The 18,881-nt window shown below is 44.4% G+C and overlaps 1 protein-coding gene across 5 annotated transcripts in view; it reads left to right on the top strand.

The window, feature by feature from the left end:
- The window catches only part of KCNQ5 (potassium voltage-gated channel subfamily Q member 5), a 577,457-nt gene that overhangs the window by 496,799 nt on the left and 61,777 nt on the right, over window positions 1-18,881 (top strand). The window contains exons 9-11 of one of the 5 annotated variants that reach the window (XM_029224298.1): window positions 2,344-2,370; window positions 7,240-7,296; window positions 17,974-18,194. In XM_029224298.1, the coding sequence (XP_029080131.1) occupies window positions 2,344-2,370; window positions 7,240-7,296; window positions 17,974-18,194 (305 nt within the window). The remainder of the gene's footprint in view (window positions 1-2,343; window positions 2,371-7,239; window positions 7,297-17,973; window positions 18,195-18,881) is intronic. The other 4 variants (XM_029224301.1, XM_029224299.1, XM_029224302.1 and 1 more) reach the window with 4 other exon arrangements.

The raw sequence follows: 18,881 nt of genomic DNA on the forward strand, positions 1-18,881 counted from the left end.
AAACCGCAGTGATTCTTAATCTTCGTTGTTCTTTGTTAAACCATTAAGAACATGGTGGTAATTATGGACTCTTTCCCAAGAAAAATATTCAACGCATAAAAAATCAAAACTCTGCCTACAAATTTTAATGTATTCACAAACTCCCTGAAGCCAAGTTCAGAACCTTTGCTCTGGAAGCAATCCCGCTTTAATCAAATGTGTAGGTTTGTGAGGAGAATAATTTACAGTGACTTAGAGGGTTCGTTTTACATTTATAACTAACTGGCTTAGCGAGTGCAGGGTGATACAGTAAGAAATAGACCAAAACTTCTTCCTTACATCGTGTATTTCCTATAACGTTCGGGGTTGAAGAACTTCTGAAGGGAAAGATCGTTCACTCATCCGTGCGTTCGTGCAGTCAGCGCTCATTGAGAACAGTCAGAGAGGAAAATTTTCCCTCTGCCCTTCTGGGTTCTTCTCTCTGGTCTAAGAATTAAATTGACATGAGACAGATGAACAGGAGAAAATCAAACAAGAGTTTGATAACAGGTATACACGGGAGAATCCCAGGAAAACTGAGTAATTCCCCCAAATGGGCAAAACCCTCCCGTTAAACACCATCTTCAGCTAAAGACAAAGGAGGATGTTGCGGGTGCTAGTTTGGGACTCAGAGGGGAAAAGGGCAGTTCACACGGGGATGAGGAAGCTGGTGTTTCCTGGGCCAGAAGAGACAAGGGACAGAGTCCCTCCGATGGAGACACTCTCACCTCCAGGCCCTGCTGAGTCCCTACCACGCCTGGCCCGTATTCTTTACAGACCTCTCTGGTGACAGCTCTATTCAGGGGCAACAGGCACTTCATCTCAATTCTTTTAGGCAGTTAAGGGAGAGATAAGAAAAACTTCCTGAGACTTCTGTCTCTTAAAAATAATTAGCCTGAACTTATTCTCATGCCAAAGAGACACACTTTGGGGTGCCAGATTTTTGGGGTGCCACATTCTGCTCCCCTACAGCACCGACTGTGTGCACAGCACTGTTCCAGGCACAGGGAATGCAGCAGTGGAGGAGAAAAACCAACAGAATCCCGGGCCTCGGGGAGTGTATATTCAAGAGATAATAGGAAGAGACAGTAAAAATAAATAAGCAAAATATATAATAGAATAGATGATGGTAAGTGCCAAAGAGAAAAGTAAAGTAGGGAAGGAATTGGGGGAGCGTTCGGGGCTGCAATTTTAAACAGCTGGTCAGGGAAGAGATTGTATTACCAAAAGCAGCAGCAGCATCATTGACATTATCAGTAAAAACACCCACCCGTGCTCTCGTCCCCCCAGTTTAGAGATACAGTGGGGTGCACTGACTGCACGTGCTCATCCCAGGGAATAGGGTGGTGTGACAGCCGTGCGGGGTGCGAGAGGCCATGCTGCTCAGACCTGCTGGACACTCTCCTTTCTGGTCCAGTTCGTCTCTCACGTGCACTTTGGAGGTCTTAGCAGTTGCTATTTCCAAGTTTTGTTTTAACAACAGAAGGATTTAGAGAAGGAACTCACTTCTTGATTTTCATATCAAAGGGAGTGAAGGCTATGCAGGGGTGAAGCACAGGTAAATGTGCTATTCTGGGAAATGAGTCAGATCGTCTGTGAAGCTTCAGGGAGTCGTCAGGCTCCTAGGGTGCCACGTGGTACCTTAGGGTTAGAATTCAGAGATTACCAACTCCAGCGCCTTCAGTTTATTCATAAGAGCACCAAGACCCACAAGAAAGCAAGACTCCCGCCCAAGGACACAGCGCATTTGCCAAGAGCGGGGACCCCATGCCATGTTGCGTAGACCCGAACGTGCCCAAGTGGCTTATTAGACAGACCACCCAACACTGAGCTAGGCTGTCTGTGTGCCTGATGTCCTGCAAGGGCATTCATACTTTGTACAGCACAAAAACAAAATCTGCCCCAACAAGTGACGGAGACACAAGACCACGGTCACAGATGAACTAACCCAGATTGAGTCTACCTGAACCACAGGGACTCCAGCTTCAGCACAACCCGCACCGCCCTTCTAACGGTCTCTGCTGATGCCAGTTAGACCAGAACCACTTTGCCTAAACCATGGATAACTTAGGCTGGTGAAGAGTCTGTAGTTTTGGGTCACATGCGGGCAGTATTGGTGCTGTGCTGTCTCGGGTCTGTACCACCAAGGCTATATGTCAGAAAGTTGGGTACGTTCATGATAAAGTGTCTTGCTTGTATGGCTCTTGCTCAGAAAGGATTAATTAAGGTACTTCATTCCCCAGTCTCCAATTTGGTCATTATCAAGCGCTATAAAATGTATTCACCATTTATCGTCATTTTTCTTCTGTCTGCACGCACCTGGAGGAAAGAACAAGGGGAAGCATCAAGCAGGTTTGTGATTTCTGTTCTGCTTCATGTTTGTTGATAAATCTGATGCCTAACAGATGTTTTAACTGCGTATCGTGTGAGCAAAATCAACAAATACAAGGTGGTTAAAAGGGACCTTTCACAAGATTGCCTGCAAAGGTTGCTGTTTTGTTGATTTCTTTCCCCCCTTGGGAGCATAAGTGTCTTTCCCTAACTCACTCACTGCTTTTTACAATCTGCAGAGCATGGGATGTTTGGGGTAAACATAATAATTATGGTCTTTGGTTGTTCCTTGCTACTGTTTTCCCAGACAGAAGTCTTACCCAAGTATTCAAATCCCATGAAGCAGGATAAGATATACTCCCCTTCACCAGGGTCCTTCTTTTACAGTGAGAAACAGTATGGTATGGGGAGGGGGTAGGAGTGAGGGACAAAATGAACACCGTGTCCAGGAGGTAAGAACACTCTCTGTGCAACATCTCCCGCTCATTCAGAGCTGAGGTCTACTCAGGTGATCTGATCCAAGCGAATAGTTTCCCTTCCTTTAGGAAGAAGGTAATCCTCCTGGACACTTCACCAGATCAGCTACACTGTATGGTCATTCTTTCGTGCCTTAGAAGGAAATAAATGCTGTATCAGACTGAATAGCAGAAAACTAGACCCAGAGGGAAAAGGAGCTGAAAGAGAACATTTTAATCTGGGTTCCTGAGTGCCAGGGAAGGTCTGGGTTTGGGAGCAGAGCCCTGGAGGACAGAACAGGCGGGTCCCAGCACAGGTGGGGTGACGGGGGACAGAGGCAGAACCAGCAGGGAGTCCCAGACACCTGGAATTCCTCTCCACAAGGGACACAAGGCTTTTCTTGTCATTGACACTCGTTGTAGTAATGCGGAAACACAGGCAACCCCTGGCCAGCCCTGGGCAGGGGTTGTTCCTTTAGCTCGGTACTGATATACTAATGACACATTTCTTCATGTCCTGAAATCAGTTTTGAGAGTTCTCTTGAGGTGATGAGTCTCTGGGTCATCCATTTTTGCATTATCTCAGTTAACACTTAAAACGCGTATGAACCGAAACATAAACGCATTCGTTTATGATGGGAGGCGGGCATGGTCAGATGTACCCACTCCTCCAGGGTAGGGAAGCCTACACAGGGGGTGGTGCTAGAGACCCTTCTCTTACGTGGCAGATAGAGAGCAGAAGGCATGGGCTATTCCTGGGTGGTATTTCCAGAAAGTTTTAATAGCTTGAAGAGTTGCTCTTCCCCATTTTAGAGAGATTTGTGCCCAAAGAGAGGTTCTGGGCATTAGACCCTGGAAGAGGCAGGCTGAATAGCCCTGATTCTCTGGTCCTCCTTTGTGTAGACTCCAAGCAAACCCCACCCTCCTTCTGTGTGGAAACTACTCAAAGAAAGTTCAACAAAATAAATTATAGCCATTATAAGCTGTTTTAGTCTCTTTGGGGACATTTGAAGTCTTCCTTGTCTTGGGAGCTATCCATTTACAGACTATCTCAAAGAGGAACCTATCAATTTACAGTTAATGTTAAAAAAATAAATAAAAAAAAAAAGAGGAACCTATCTCCAAGTCCTAAGGGCAGAGACCCTCTTTGGCAGGGACTCTGCAGCTACCTGAGAATCAGGTCACCTGTCTCGGTTTCATCCTCCAGAGGGGACATTTGCAAGTCGTGTGGAGGTGTTTGCTTCAGCACAGCCTCCATGGCGGCGCTGCGTGAGGGGCCACCTTGGGCTGGCGGTGATGCTGCACTTCTTCCAAGGTCACCAAAGCAGAGAGCACAGGCAGAACCCAGGTGGTCTAGCTGCCGCCCCTCGGGCCAAACACGAACCAAAAAGACTACAACCAAACGTTTTAAATGTCACGATGTTAAAATCTGTTCTGCATGCTTGGGACTGAGGCTGTCAAAGATCACTCCCCTGTCGGCAGGTATACATGGAATATACATGGAACCACTGAGCTGCGCTATTGACTCAGAATCACACAGAGATTTCTGGCTTCTCTGTGGTCATTGGACATTTGGCAGAAATCACCACGAACACACCGTGTGTTCGTGCGTGGCACGCGTGCCTTACTTCCCGCTTCACCCACACACACTCGGGTCTGCTGCCTTCTGGTTACACATCACGTCACCGTGTGTGAAGCTATGACAGGGCATGTGCTCAATAAATACCCCTTGGATGGAGTAATAAAATGCCCCTGACCTCCAGTACTTTATGCGAAGAGAGATAAAGCACCAACAGAAGAGGTAAAGAGGAGGAATATAAAAAGAGAGAAAAGGAAAAATTAAAAACATGTCAATAATCTGAAGGAAATAAGCTGCAGCCCCGCTTGAATATTACCTTTTCTTCCCCCCTGCTGTGGCCCTGAAATGAACAAGACTGCCTAATGGATGCAGTATGTTGTAACAACAATAGCAACATCTCAGGAAATAACAAAGTTGCCGGCACTCCAGCGAATCCGCTCAAAGGAAGTTCATCCTAATGAGAATTCCCCCTTGGAAGAAGCAGCTCTGGGTCCAGAATATTGCCGGTGGGTGCTGGACCCAAGTTCAGATGGACTGACCAGCACAGTCCAAGTGCAGAGCCTTTACTGCTTGGGCCAAGGCTGTATTGATGTGATTCAGATAGACCAGCGTAGATGTGCTGCAGCCAACTCTGTTGTCCTCCAGAGCCTGGAATCTCCTAAATACTTCCTCGGGAGGTGGCGCTGGGGGGGGGGGGTGGGGGAGCGCGGCGGGGAGCCGGTTTCTCTGTTCTGAGAGCTTGGAGGGTCCCAGATGTAGAAGAGTCTAATACAGGGCCAGTGCCCCTCTGGCACTGGCGCCCTCTGACTGAGGGGCCAGGATTGTAGATCAGGCCTCTCTCTGCAGGATGGAGTGGGCACTGCACACGCTCACGTACACCCCTGGGGTACTGGGTTCCCTGCTTCGGGACATTCTTGTTAGATTTTGTCTTTCTACACTGAGGTTAGGATATGTTTTCTAAAAATTCATGTACAGCATCTTGGGCTAAGGAAAGACACGCAGCGTCAAGCTGGTTACATGTTGTTTGTGACAGATGCAAAATTTTTCTTTAAAAATACAACTCATCAGGGAATTCCCTGGCGGTCCAGTGGTTAGGACTTCCACTGCAGGGGCATGGGTTCAATCCCTGGTCATGGAGCTAAGATCCCGAATGCCACGCAGTGCAGCCAAAAAAGAAAAAAATCCAACTCATCAGTCTCCAAAAGAGCTCTTAAAGTTCCAAAAGAGTGAACATCGGTACAGGGTCAGGTGTGAATCCCCGTTCGTCTCAACTGAGGCCACTTTGTTCCTCAGCTGAAGCCGTAAACACAGCTTCTTGGGCATCATTTCACCATTCACTTGTTTCCCTCTATCTTCCCACTAAAACAGTTCTAATCTCATATGTGGTGGTAAATGGTGTCTATTGATTTATTTTAATTAATCATTCCATTAAGTAATTTTTCCAACTCATTTTTTAAGCTAGATGGTTCTCTGTTTGGGTATAAATTGTCACTTTCTGAGAAGAGAATCTACCTGTAAACCCATCCAGCTGGATTCAGCCGGTATCCTCACCTTTTTCTCTTCCTCCTTGACAAGGTTGATTAGGTTGTTAGTCATCACGCTGGTACAAGAAAGCTTTTACTTCTTCCTACCTGTTAAGTTTTTATTGCTACAGGTATAGATCATACATCAGAGATTTGGGGATTATCTGTAAATCTCATTGCTTCTGCTTTACTCTGTCTCCTTAATCAACACTTGGTGGCTATGTGCCTGCTTTGTAGTTAAACTGCCTTAAGGCACTTTATGAGGCACTAAGAGAACCCTGCTGGACTTCCTAGTAGACTCTCTGAAGTTGCTTTAACAGGTACTTGTGAGGCTGTTACAAAGACGGGTATCTTAAAAGTTAAAGCATAAGTGATACTCTTTTATTACATTTCATCCTGTGCTGTGATCCACCAGGTGCTTTGCCGGAACTGCTCCTGTGTGCTTGCCTTTATTAGGTTCTGAGAAGTGTGAGTCTTGGGAGAGAATCTAGAACACTGATGGAAAACATTGTGTGCTCATATTTCTTCTGCATTTATTTTCCACTGTTTACATTTTCTTTCTTCTGTGTACAGTGAATGATCTACATGTGTTGTTAAACTAAACTCAGTAAGACAAGACCGTTTTTGTTTTCTCAGTGTAGTCAGCTTGTATCCTTATTGGCAAAAGGCTAGGTTGTTTCAAAAACATTTTTTTTAAATGGTCTCTCCTTCTGTTCACCTTTATTGATAGAGGGAAAGGATTTAGTCTTTTAAAAACACACAGTAAGACTTAATACAAGAAAAATGCTTTTTTTCTTATATTCAACCTAGAATATTTTCTTCTGTCTTTTGGCACATGCATTCTTACAACTGGTTATGTATCTTAACTACAAGTGCAGGCTTCATACAAATCAAGAATTTTTTTAATTTCAAAGCAATTAATGTTATTTATTTCATTGATTCCTATAAGTATTTATCTTTAAAAGTTCTTGAATATTTTACTCCTCCATCATTTATACTATGTTGCATTGTTATTTACTACAAAGGTTGCTATATCCTAAAATATTTATATTCTTATTTTCATGTGAAACAGATGCTAAGACATAGACTACCATCGTTTGGAATGCCTATGTCAAATCTGATTATTTCTACTTAACCATTAAGAGCACTGGATCTGTTCTGAGCAGCACAATTAAACTACACAGTTTGTCCTTAGTGTTTAACTAGTCCTTGTACTAACATATGAGAAACAATGAAGCCAAATGGCTTTGTTTTTCAAGAAAGACCACAAACCCCTGAGCACTTTCCTGGTGGTGACCACCTAGTAACTGCTGCTGTGTCTCCTCACTCCTAGTAAGGTCTGTAGTCATAAGCAGAAGCTCTTCAGAATACACACCTCATGGAAGCAGAGGTACCAGCATCCCGGCTACTGACATGAGATCTGAGAATGCCAACTAACCTCAGGTGCATGACCAGGTTACTCTGCCACCCTACTGAGCCCTGCTCAGACTCACTCTTCTAAGGACTCTTGAATGAGGTTTCCAACCCGCTCGTAATTCCCCTGCTGCCTGTTGCCTGCTTGGACCCTCTCAGCCCTGGGGACAAACAGGCAGGTCCGCGCAGCGCCTCCTGGTGGTGGGACGATGCAGCGCTGTGCACGCACTGGGTTGTCCTGGTTCCATAGGCATATTGTGCCAGAGGCGAGAATTTGTAGGATGCTAATCCTGTGAAGGGGTAAAGCCCTAATTAAGCGTACCAGTAACTCCAGGGTTCTGAGTCCGAGAGGATTCCCATGGGGATGCCATGATGCCGCCCAGTCCCTGGCAGGGATCATCCAGTGGTCGGCTGCTTCCCAGCCATTTGAACTTGACAAGGGGCTGCACACCATCAATGACCACAGCAACCTTTTGGTTACTTTCTCCAAAGAGAGACCTCTTTGTTGTCTCTTGGGGATAATCTTTGGCAATCTACCTAAAAACACTGTTACGTAAACCTTCCTCAAAAATCATGTTCATAGGTATCACCAAAAAAAGCCAAAAAATAATGAAAAGTTCAGTGGACTGGTGAAGAGTCTATATTTGTAATCAATGTGTGTTTTCAGTAACAACCACCTAATCCATTTAATAGTCATCTAATCAAGATACTCTGTTGATTTCCAAAGGGGAAGCGAACTAGAAACATAAATGAAAGTGACTTTTTTGTAGGAGGACACAAGAACAGATCTTTGCCTGTTTGGCTTTCCTTTCCTTGGAAAAGGAAATTTTGTTTGGCTAAAAAGTTCTGGACTAGGATGTTATTCTTAACTGTCATACAATTATGTCAGAACAAAGACTGAAAACATTACATCTTTTTTTTTCTAATTTAGTGTGTACTATGTTGAGTTCACTTTAAAATAGTTCTAGAGAATTTTTTTAACATTAGACATTGGCAAACATTCATGTACTTTAGAAGGACAAAAGGGGAAGAGGCACCTGGAACTCATTTATATCAACTTAAGTGCCTTAAATTGTACTAATATTCAGAAAATAATATTATTTCCACTTTCCATTAATTCTTAAAGACAATATTAAATGTTTTATAGGGGCAATTTTTAAAAATATTCTTATAGGAGCAATTGTTTTTAAATATTTTGTTACTGTAAATAAACCATGGTGGATTTAATGCTGATACCTATTTTAGATTTTTTAACTTTTTTAGCAATTGAAATTTTTAAAAGAGCGAAAACTAAATTTCATGTTAAATGGTTTTATGATGTTTTTATCAGTTTCCTCTTCATTCAGTTGGCAAAGGAAAGAGAGATATCTTGAAAGCTTGAGAAATAATTTGATATTAACCAAACCCAACCTTCTATAGTAATTAGCATCTGTTAGTTCCAGAAAAGGTAATGGATTAGATAAAGTATAGTGAGAACACTTGTAATGGCAGCTCTGTTGACGAGCCATTCGTTATTCTAAATAAAGGTGCAGTGGTGTGTTCCTGAACCAGATCATCATAAATTTAAATAATGGAACAGATTGGCCGAAACTGAAAAGAGGTTTGACATTTTTACCATTAAAAAAACAAGCTTGAAAAGAGTAGACACTTTGAGCACCATCCCTTTGAGGATTTGTTTAGATGTTGTGAGTTTTGGATGACATGGAGAACCTAGCCTGGGAATAAGAAGATGCAGCATTATGATGTTATTATTGCTATTGCTGAGTGAATCCACCATGTAATCACACATTGGTCAAGTACAGAGAAAGCCTTGCCTGATGGGATTGTCTTAAGAGCCCTGAACTGCTGACTCCCGTGTCAACCCGCCTGCCTGCTCTCTGCATGTGCCTTCAGTCCGGCCGCTCAGCTGTGTCTGCCCTTCGGATCGGAGCTGTCAGCTGCATGGCAAGAGTGTTTATATCATTACCAGGACCTGCTGACCAGCACAGTTCACTTTTTGATGTGTTTTCACGTAAACACACACACACATGGTGTCTTTTTAGAACATCATTTGTTAAGCAACTAGGCATGGAAGAGTCAGCGTTACTGTTCTTGTTACCTACACAGCACAGATCCACTCAACACATCTGCTGTTTGCACACTGCAGTTGGGGACAGTGGACGTGGCGGAAAGTGGAAAAGAAAGGGCCTCCACTTGGTCTCGGATAATCCGTATCTGTGAGAATGCTGCCTCCATGTCCCACAAAGGCTGCAGCCAGACTGTGGGCCTCAGACCCTTCCTGTCCACTGCTTCAGGCCTGGAGAACCCTGGGCCCCTCACTCTGTAGCAGCATCACTATTTTTTTGGCATAAAAATGGAAATGGATTTTTTAATATTTTTGTTGGAGTAGAGTTGATTTACGATATTGTGTTAGTTTCAGGTGTACAGCAAAGTGAATTAGTTATACCTATACATATATCCACTCTTTTAGATTCTTTTCCTATATAGGTTATTACAGAGTATTGAGTAGAGTTCCCTGTGCTGTACAGTAGGTTCTTATTAGCTGTCTATTTCATGTATAGTGTTGTGGTCCGAGCACGGGTTGGAAAAAGAATTTCCAGACATGAGGTATTTTAGAAGAGAGTGAGTTTATTGAGAACAAACAGCAGAGATGGTGAGGGGCGCTGTGAATCCAGTGGGCCCACTTCCTGATAGACCAGGGAGAGCCGACCCCCTTTGTGGGCTAGTAGCCAACCTTTATAGCCTCAAGACAAAGAAAATTCCTGCTGGCAGGATGGCATTAGGTGACTGGTCAGGAGGATACAAGGTTACTACATGGGGAATATTTTGCCTAGTATGGAGTCGGGGTGGGGTGGGTGCTGTCCAGTTTAGATTAGGAGAGACCATGGCAACAGTTGCTATGGGGGCTCGGTTAATTCCGGAGTTTTTGTCCTGTGTCCTTGATGTAGGGCTCTACATTCCCCCCTCTTTTTATTTGTGGGCCAGATCTTTGGCCCCTTAACACCCTGCTCATGAGTAATCTGCCTATCCCCATCTCGGGCCATGGGAGCCCAGGTCACTGGGGAAAGGGGCGATGGCCGTTGCTAGCTTCTTCCTGCTGGCCGGGGCTCCATGGGGCCCTGAGGCCCAGTGCCCGCTCTCTGTCAGGGTGTATTTACGGAGGGAGATGAGAGTCCGTGGAATGATAAGGCGGCTTGTTCCAACGTAGTCCTTGTGCCAGCTGGCTGGTATCCTTGTTGTAGCACCGTCTGGAATTGAATCTTTTGAACCTGTCGGGAGACGAACTTAGATAATGTGTTAATAATACAGGGGCCAAGCAACAAAACAGAGGCTATCAGGATTAATGGTCCCAACAAGGGCAATAGCCACGTCCATATCTGGATCCCCAGAGAGGAGAGGAGGCTGGAAAGCCAGCTGGGGCCCTGTCCTGCTCTCTCTTTTAAATCTTCTATTAATTTGATGTTTTTCTTTAGAATCTGAAGGTCCTCTTCAGCCTGGCCGGAGGTATTAATATAGAAGCAGCCTGTCTCGTTTAGTAGGGCACAGACACCCCCCGGCCTCAGCTGTTATAACACTAAGGGCCCTCCTGTTTTGTAAAACCCCCTCGGCCAGAGAGCCTGGGGCTGACTGCTGTTCCTTAGTACCTCAGCCTTCCAAGGTTCCTGGACCGTGATGGTGAGATGGAGAACACTCCTCTCTAAGAGGGGTATGCCTGCAAACCAGGAGAGCCCTCTAAAGATGCTACATATTATTTCGGGCTCATCAAGAATTGGATTATCATAAGCATTCCCCTCCCCCCCAATCCGTGGCTCGTTTTTGTCTCTCTGGGACAGGTCTTAAGGCCTCCTCGAGGAAGGACCCAAGTTGGGAGCCCCTCCTGAGGAAGCTAAATCCTTTGTAGTCATAATGGTCGCCTCTGGGACCACAGCAGTCATTGTGCAGGGGCCCTTCCAAAGTGTGGGAAGACCCAGATAGACCCCGTTACTGCATAGAGATGAAAATCCGGTGCCCCTCAAGGATACCCCCGTGTGGGTCCCCAGAGCCAGGCCCTGACCTTTCGGGAGTTTTCCTCTGGAAATAGACTGGGGTCCCACGGCCTAGGATTAGATTGGGAAGGCCAAACTCCAAGGAAGTAATCATCTATACATAAAGGGGAGAATCCGGGCTCTGAATGATTATGAGTGTGACCGGGGGATTGGCATAACAAACTCCTGAATGTTAGTTGAATTATGTTATATTTTGGAGGAGAGTCTTGTCGGGAGGTTAAACTAAGTAAGCGTCTGGTGGTCACACCAATCCCCACATATTTAGTTCCCAATGCCAAGCTATTTATGGGGATATGGTCTTCATTAATATATTTCTTAGTCGCATTTTTCCTTGAATTTCCCCAACATAAAGTGAAATTACCTTCATGCAATACATCATATTCATCCTCCTCTGACCAGGGACCCCACTCCAGGCTAGTCTGATTAAAATTGAGGGTATAGTTACAAAGAAAGCCATTTAGCCAGCCCAAAACGGGTCCCCATCCATCCAGCTTGCAGACAGTCCTTTAAATTATGTCTTTTCCAGTATGCATAATCCCCTGATTGTAGGTCTGGGGCATCTGATCTTCATCCGAAAATAGATTACCGAGATAAGCTTTAGAAACAAACTAGAGTGTCCTTTAATAATTCAATTAAACTTTTTAGCAATATAACATAACATCAAGGAACTATCTGGGAAGTGAGTCTCGGTAACACAGACCTTAATTAACAAAACTAGAATTTAATATTCAGTGAAACGTAATTTTTTTTTCTCACTGTGAGGGCATTAACCCTGCAGCCAGGGAAGGCTTTACCCCATCAAATGAAAAATGAGGTTTGTCAGGGAGCTGGAAAAAGCCAAGCAGCCCTCTTGGATTTTCCATAGCCCTGACTAATTGACAGCTATTGTTTACCCATTTTAAATTCCCTGATTTAGGAATAGACTGTTGCCATGTTTTAAGGACATCAGGATGGCAAAAGTCTGGCAGTGAGGGGTTGATTTTTGTAGAAGCAGAATGAACTTTATCTATGTGTGCCAAGATCTTCATAGATCATTTTGAAATAATATTTATTTACCAAAGTAACAAAAGATTTTAAAAGTAAATACAAATTGCTTAAAGGCAAAGAAATTTACATAGTCTGTTATTAAAAGCAACATTCCAAGAAAACTTTGTTCTCTTAACAGAGAGAGAACGATATTTCAGCCTGGTCTCACTAAGCTTGGCCTGATGATTTATATAACTGTAATTGATCATATAGGCTTTCTGCATGCAGAAATTTTTATAAGGAGTCTCAGACTGAACTTTTAAAAGACCTCTCAGGGCTAGGAAATTTACACCAAGGGCCTGTCACAGATTTCGCTTACCAGATCTAGGTGAATTCCTCCCTTTTCAAGGTTCCCAAAATACCTTGAGATTTCTGTACCTGTTAGTGAGGTAGCATTCCTAATTTATCTGATAAAGCTCCTGGGAACCTAAGAGTTTCCCATCTCTGGAGGAAGCAGACAGAGGCAAGAGGTAAATGTTTCTATTTTGCTCACAAAGGTATAATTCACCAAATTACTATAAGTCAGAATTCGTTTGAGGGGTAGGTTTTCCTTACACCTGGAAAACACAGATGCAAACCAGTAACTTTTCCGATAGAATGCAAATTTTCTATAATTATAGAAAATTATAACCACATTTACCAGTTCATTCAGTCCTTGCTAATGAATCCTTTTTGTTAACAGCTTTATGAAGCCATCAGGTTTTTCATTAGAATTCTTCAATTTCTGACCAAGTTTGGCATTATAGTCTGAAAGTCAGAAACTTGTATTTATTCAAAAGTCCTTTTTATAAATCTTCTTGAAGAGGAAGCATTTTTGCAAAGGCATTAGAGTGAAACTGTAAGTGTCTATAATGACAAAAGACTTATGAAGGCATGGTAAGAAGGCACGTTTAAAATCTGATCACAATAAAATTAACAAAGTAACTTGGTTACTGTTGTGGAACACAGCACTTAAGGAAGCAATAGTTATTTACTTAGCCAAGGTGACAATAAAAGATTTCAAAGGCAAGTACAGAACAGATCACTTAAGAGGTAAAGAAATTTAAAATCTGTTATCAGAGGCAGTTCAACATTTTAAGAAAACTTGTCCTCTTAACAGAAAGAAAAGCCAAATTCAAGTTTTGCACCAGCTTACTTTTAAAATTCATTTACTTAATTAAATTCATTATAAACTTAGTCAGTCCTGACCATGCATAAAACTCTTTCCTCAGGGGCCACTTTTCACAAAACTTTCTATCACTTTCTGTATCTCTCACTTTATTTTTCCATTCAGGAGCAGTCAACTCTAAATTAGACCTACTTCCTTTTTTCTTAATAAAATGTAATTCCATTCCTCATACCTTTTTTTACTAAAAACATACATCCTACTTTCCTTAAGCAACCATGAACTGTCCTTCATGTCAGCACTCTGTAGATTGGTAAACATACATCCAAATAATAATTTTTTAAGAATGTGCTTTCTTATAGAAAATATCTCAGTGTGGCACCAAACACAATTTTTTAATAGTTCCAAACCTTTTGTTTCTCTGTAAAAGGAAGCCAATGTTCAGTAATTAATTTTTCAGTATCTTATTTTATTTGGAAATGGCCTAGTTATTTAATAAACTTCCTTTCACTTAATTTAGCACAACTCTAAATGTTTTAAGTTGTCGAATATCTGGAGAGATTATTCTTAAGTAGACATTTCTAAAACATAATTATTCCTAAAAGGTTCACCCAAAACTCTTATCTCATTTGTATTTTCTTTTCTTAAAAGTTTCTTCACATTGGGCTTCCCTGGTGGCGCAGTGGTTGAGAGTCCACCGGCCGATGCAGGGGACACGTGTTCGTGCCCCGGTCCGGGAAGATCCCACATGCTGCGGAGCGGCTGGGCCCGTGAGCCATGGCCGCTGAGCCTGCGCATCCAGAGCCTGTGCTCCGCAAGGGGAGAGGCCACAACAGTGAGAGGCCCGCGTACTGCAAAAAAAAAAAAAAAAAAGTTTCTTCACATTGAGTTATTTTCATTGCTGACAAATTTGCAACAGATATAATAAGATCTTATTTAGTTTATATTAAACCTAGTCACAATAAAAGTATTATACTTAATGTTGATGGCTCAAGACATGTCTATATTAATTAGATCAACAAACAAAAACATTAACACCAGGTATTAATTTAATATTGACTATTTCCCAGTTCACGTGAACCTGAAATTTAGCTTAATTTTTCTTGTTTTAGAATTGTTTTATTTGTAAGTGCTTACTTTTCTTTTAAGCCAATTAAATGGAGCTCATTTACAAATTAACCTCAGCAATATTATCCAAAGACACAGACACATACTGAGACATAAACATATATCCAGGCCGTCAGAGATCTCATAGTTTCCACTTGAGATTTAAAATGTCTCTTTGCCTCTTTTTTTTTTTTTCCCCTTGGCTTGAAGTTCTACTAATTAACCCAAGGCTGAAGTCTCAGGCAAAGTGGGCTGTGTTTGTAGCTCAAGGACATGATAAGAGTTAACTTCTGACTTTTTCCTAGGCATATTTTTGTTCTCTCAGGGTCAGGATTCTGAAAAAACTATTTCAACAGACTAGCTTTTCTAACTGCACATGCAAAAAGAAACCCCTTTTGCAATCTCAAAAAATTTTTATCTTAACCAGTTTTCTCTGGAGTCTAAAGAATATTGTGGCCATCCTGACTGAAGGAACCTAACTTGTTTTGAATTTGGGAAATGTCAGCGATGGGAAAGGGAACATGGACTCTAATAGTGCCCATGTCTCCGTTTGCTACTTCCTGGCATTGGGCAGGCCTGGATCTTGTGTGGGGAGGGGAGAGGGGCTTTCGCCCTGATAAGGGGGTGGCTGATGGGGAGCTGTGGGTTGAGATGGAGTCGGGGGCTGAAGCAGGGGGTTCATGGGGTGGGGGACAGGAGAGGTCGAGTAGAGGGTCATCTAAGAGATCTGCTGGAGAGGGAGACAGGGGGGGCCGGGGGGATAAGGCGGCAACAGAAAGACACATGCGGCATGAGTCCCTCGGCTCCGGATGCTGACTACAGGCCATAAAGGTCTGGACGTAAGGAACCTCTGAGTCCTCTCCTTGTTTCCGCCAAAAGAGATCAAGTTGGAGGATCGTGTTATAATTTAGTGTGCCATTAGGAGGCCATTGTTCTCGGTCCCCCAGTTTATACTGGGGCCAAGCCATGTTACAAAAGAAAATGAGCCTCTTCTATTTGAGATTTTCAGGGTCAAATTTTTCCCGTTTCTGAGGATACAGCCGACGGGTGAGTCTGAGGGAGGCTCCCGACACATAGCAGAACCCATTCTTAGCCTGTACGCCGTAGAAAGGGGGTACTGAGAGTCACCAGCTGACAGAGAGGCGTCCCCTTTGTCCCGGTGATCTCTCCATGTGACTAAGGCACAAAATGGGCCGACTGTCCCAACAATCGCGTCTGACCGTGAGAGGTGACCCCTGAGCGTGCGACTGAGCACCATGCGACTCGGGCAGGGAAGAAAGAAAAGAGAGAGAGATTCCCGGGACCCACCGGGTGACTCACCGCTTGGCCATGCCCTGAAATGTGAAAAGCACTCCTGGGATGGCTCAGAGGCAACACTTAGGCTCCTGTAAGTCAATCTGGACGGAGAAAAAGGTGAAAGTGTAACAGAGAAGACAGGCTGAGGAATCGGCTTTGTAGTCCTGCCGGGAAGGCGGCGGCCAAGGGGAGGGGGCTCAGTGTTCTGCTTGAACCAATACGTGCCTCACGGTGCACGAAGTTTTCTTGCTGGGGGCAGATGCGCTAACAGCCTGGTCTGTTGTTCCCTGACCCCCTTATCCTTTCACGGGAGTCTTAAAGCGGCAAGCGCCCTAATGGCTTTTAAATGCCTGACCTGTGCCCGCATAATATCAATCGGCCTAGTCCGCAGTCAGGAGGAAGACAGAGGGACCCTCCCCCGTTCTGGGTGGCAGTTACTGGGGCAAAGCGAGCCGTGGAGCCTTCGGAACACACCAGGGTGTGGCCCTGGCCAGAGTTCCTCTGTTGCTTTCACGGAAGCTTGCCTGTTCACAGAGGGTCCCAAGAAATGAGGAGAGGAGGTGGGGGAGGAGATGGCCCCGTACAGGCCACCAAAATGTCGTGGTCCGAGCGCGGGTTGGAAGAAGAATGTCCAGACCTGAAGAATTTTAGAAAAGAGTGAGTTTATTGAGAACAAACAGCAGAGATGGTGAGGGGCGCTGTGAATCCCGCGGGCCCACTCCCTGAGAGACCAGGGAGAGCTGACCCCGTTTGTGGGCTAGTAGCCAACCTTTATAGCCTCAGGACAAAGAAAATTCCTGCTGGCAGGATGGCATTAGGTGATTGGTCAGGAGGATACAAGGTTACTACATGGTGATTATTTTGCCTAGTATGGAGCCAGGGGGCTGTCCAGTTTAGATTAGGAGAGACCGTGGCAACAGTTGCTATGGGGGCTCGGTTAATTCCGGCGTTTTTGTCCTTTGTCCTTGACGTAGGGCTCCACATATAGTAGTGTGTGTATGTTAATATCCCAATTTATCCCTCCCCCCATGGCATCACTTTCTAATGAATAACACTGTAGTTTATAAATGAACAAGAACACGAACAGGCTGGGTCCACAAAGCTTCATACAGTTCATCTGATGCCCACAAAAGTCCCTCAGCTATGTTGCTATTTTTATCTCCAAGCTAGAGGCGAGGCCTCCAAATCCAGGTCTCTGATTGCAGTCTGCCCTTCCCGGCCCTTCACACCCGACCCGTGCTCAGGAGGGCCCGGAGGTGCACTCTGTGTTTTGCTGCCTTGTTAACACTTCCTTTATCAACCGACCTCAGTTCAGGCCTAGCTGGTGTCTGAGAACTGAACGTGAACTAATATAATTTACCAGGAGCTGCCACAGCAAATCAATAACCTGTCGAATATCAGGAAACTGCTGGTGAACACAGCATCTCATTCCATCAGTCAGTCATCTCGTTCATTATAAGCTGTGTTCATTCTACCTTGTGTGGTTTTTGTCTCACCAGAATGAACGTGGTGTTAAGTGTTGTATGTTTAATATTGTCTGCAGTGCCGCCAGCCGCTCTGAGACTTGCATGGATCTGGAAATCGTAATCTTGCCTGGAGTATAAAATGCATGCGATACATGTGCATGTGTAACTGTCATCCCCATTCTCCCGTACAAATGTTTTAGAAATTACAAAGAGATATGCTGCCCCCCCCCGCAGAAAAAAACAAAACCTTTTTTTTTAGGTCTCAAAAGTTGAGGTTAAATCTAAAATCTGTTTCTAAGGCGAACACCAAACCAGTTCTCTGGGCTTTCCAGTGTCATTGTGCACAAACCGCTGTGCTTGGTCTCAGGCTTCGTTGAATCCAGGAAGGGTGTGCAAAACTGTGGAATGAGACGGACTTGAATGCAAACAGAGAGGTTCAATAAAGCTCAAATTTGCAATAAGGGAAAACTATCGCTGTGCCCCTACTTGCTAAGAACATTCTGTGTATTGAAGTACATGGCCGTATGCAGTTTCATCCGAGCATTTACCCACGTGGGTGGACGGCACTGCCCGAAACGCGCTAACGCTGCCCTGTGCTCCGCCCGCAGCCAGAAGCTCAGCTTCAAGGAGCGCGTACGCATGGCGAGCCCACGGGGCCAGAGCGTCAAGAGCAGGCAGGCCTCGCTGGGCGACAGGCGGTCCCCCAGCACGGACATCACCACCGAGGGCAGCCCCACCAAAGTGCAGAAGAGCTGGAGCTTCAACGACCGCACCCGCTTCCGGCCCTCGCTGCGGCTCAAGAGCTCCCAGCCCAAGCCGGTGGCAGATGGTAAGCCCCTCCCTTTTCTCCATAACCGTTTCACTGTATGCTCGAGATGATGAGTGGTTAATTCTCCTCGGTGCCAATCGCAGAGAGAAGGAGACAACCCCAGGGGAAGAACTGTTTGTTTGTTTTCTTGGAAATTTATTCCCTGCTTTGGGCGAGTGTACAGAAGTTTACTTTTGGAAGCAACTTTGACAGCTAAGTCTATGTTTCAGGGAAGTCAGACACAGTGTTGTTAATTCTTCACTCATATCTCCAGCATATCGTTCTCAGGCGAGGTGCGTATCAGGTCAACAGGACTGTGCTTCAGATGCACAGGACGTGTCTGACCTGCAAAGGCCCGAAGATGGCCAGGTGCTCAGGAACCTTGAGACACAGGGAGAAGGGGCCGGAGCCTTTCTGGACCCAGTGAGGATGCGGTTCCTTTTCTGCTAGGCTCTGTTCTCCCCTAAATCAGAGACCATTGCTCATCTCTGTTAGAGAGGTTCTCACTGAAAGTTCTTATCTAATGATAAGTGGAATTCAGGTTCTTCTCCTGAGAGGCATTAACCTATTTTATTTATCAGATTTTGTGGCAGAAGCTTACTTGCCAACACGTTTTATTGAGTGCCATATAATTTCAAGGTTTATGAAGTAAAACGTTTTGTTTTTCATTTAAGATTAGCTTGGCTTTCCTTTTAAGAACGCCCCCCA

The sequence above is a fragment of the Monodon monoceros genome, unplaced genomic scaffold (assembly GCF_005190385.1).
Source record: "Monodon monoceros isolate NGI ecotype Baffin Bay Population unplaced genomic scaffold, NGI_Narwhal_1 Super_Scaffold_15, whole genome shotgun sequence".
NCBI lineage: Eukaryota > Metazoa > Chordata > Mammalia > Artiodactyla > Monodontidae > Monodon > Monodon monoceros.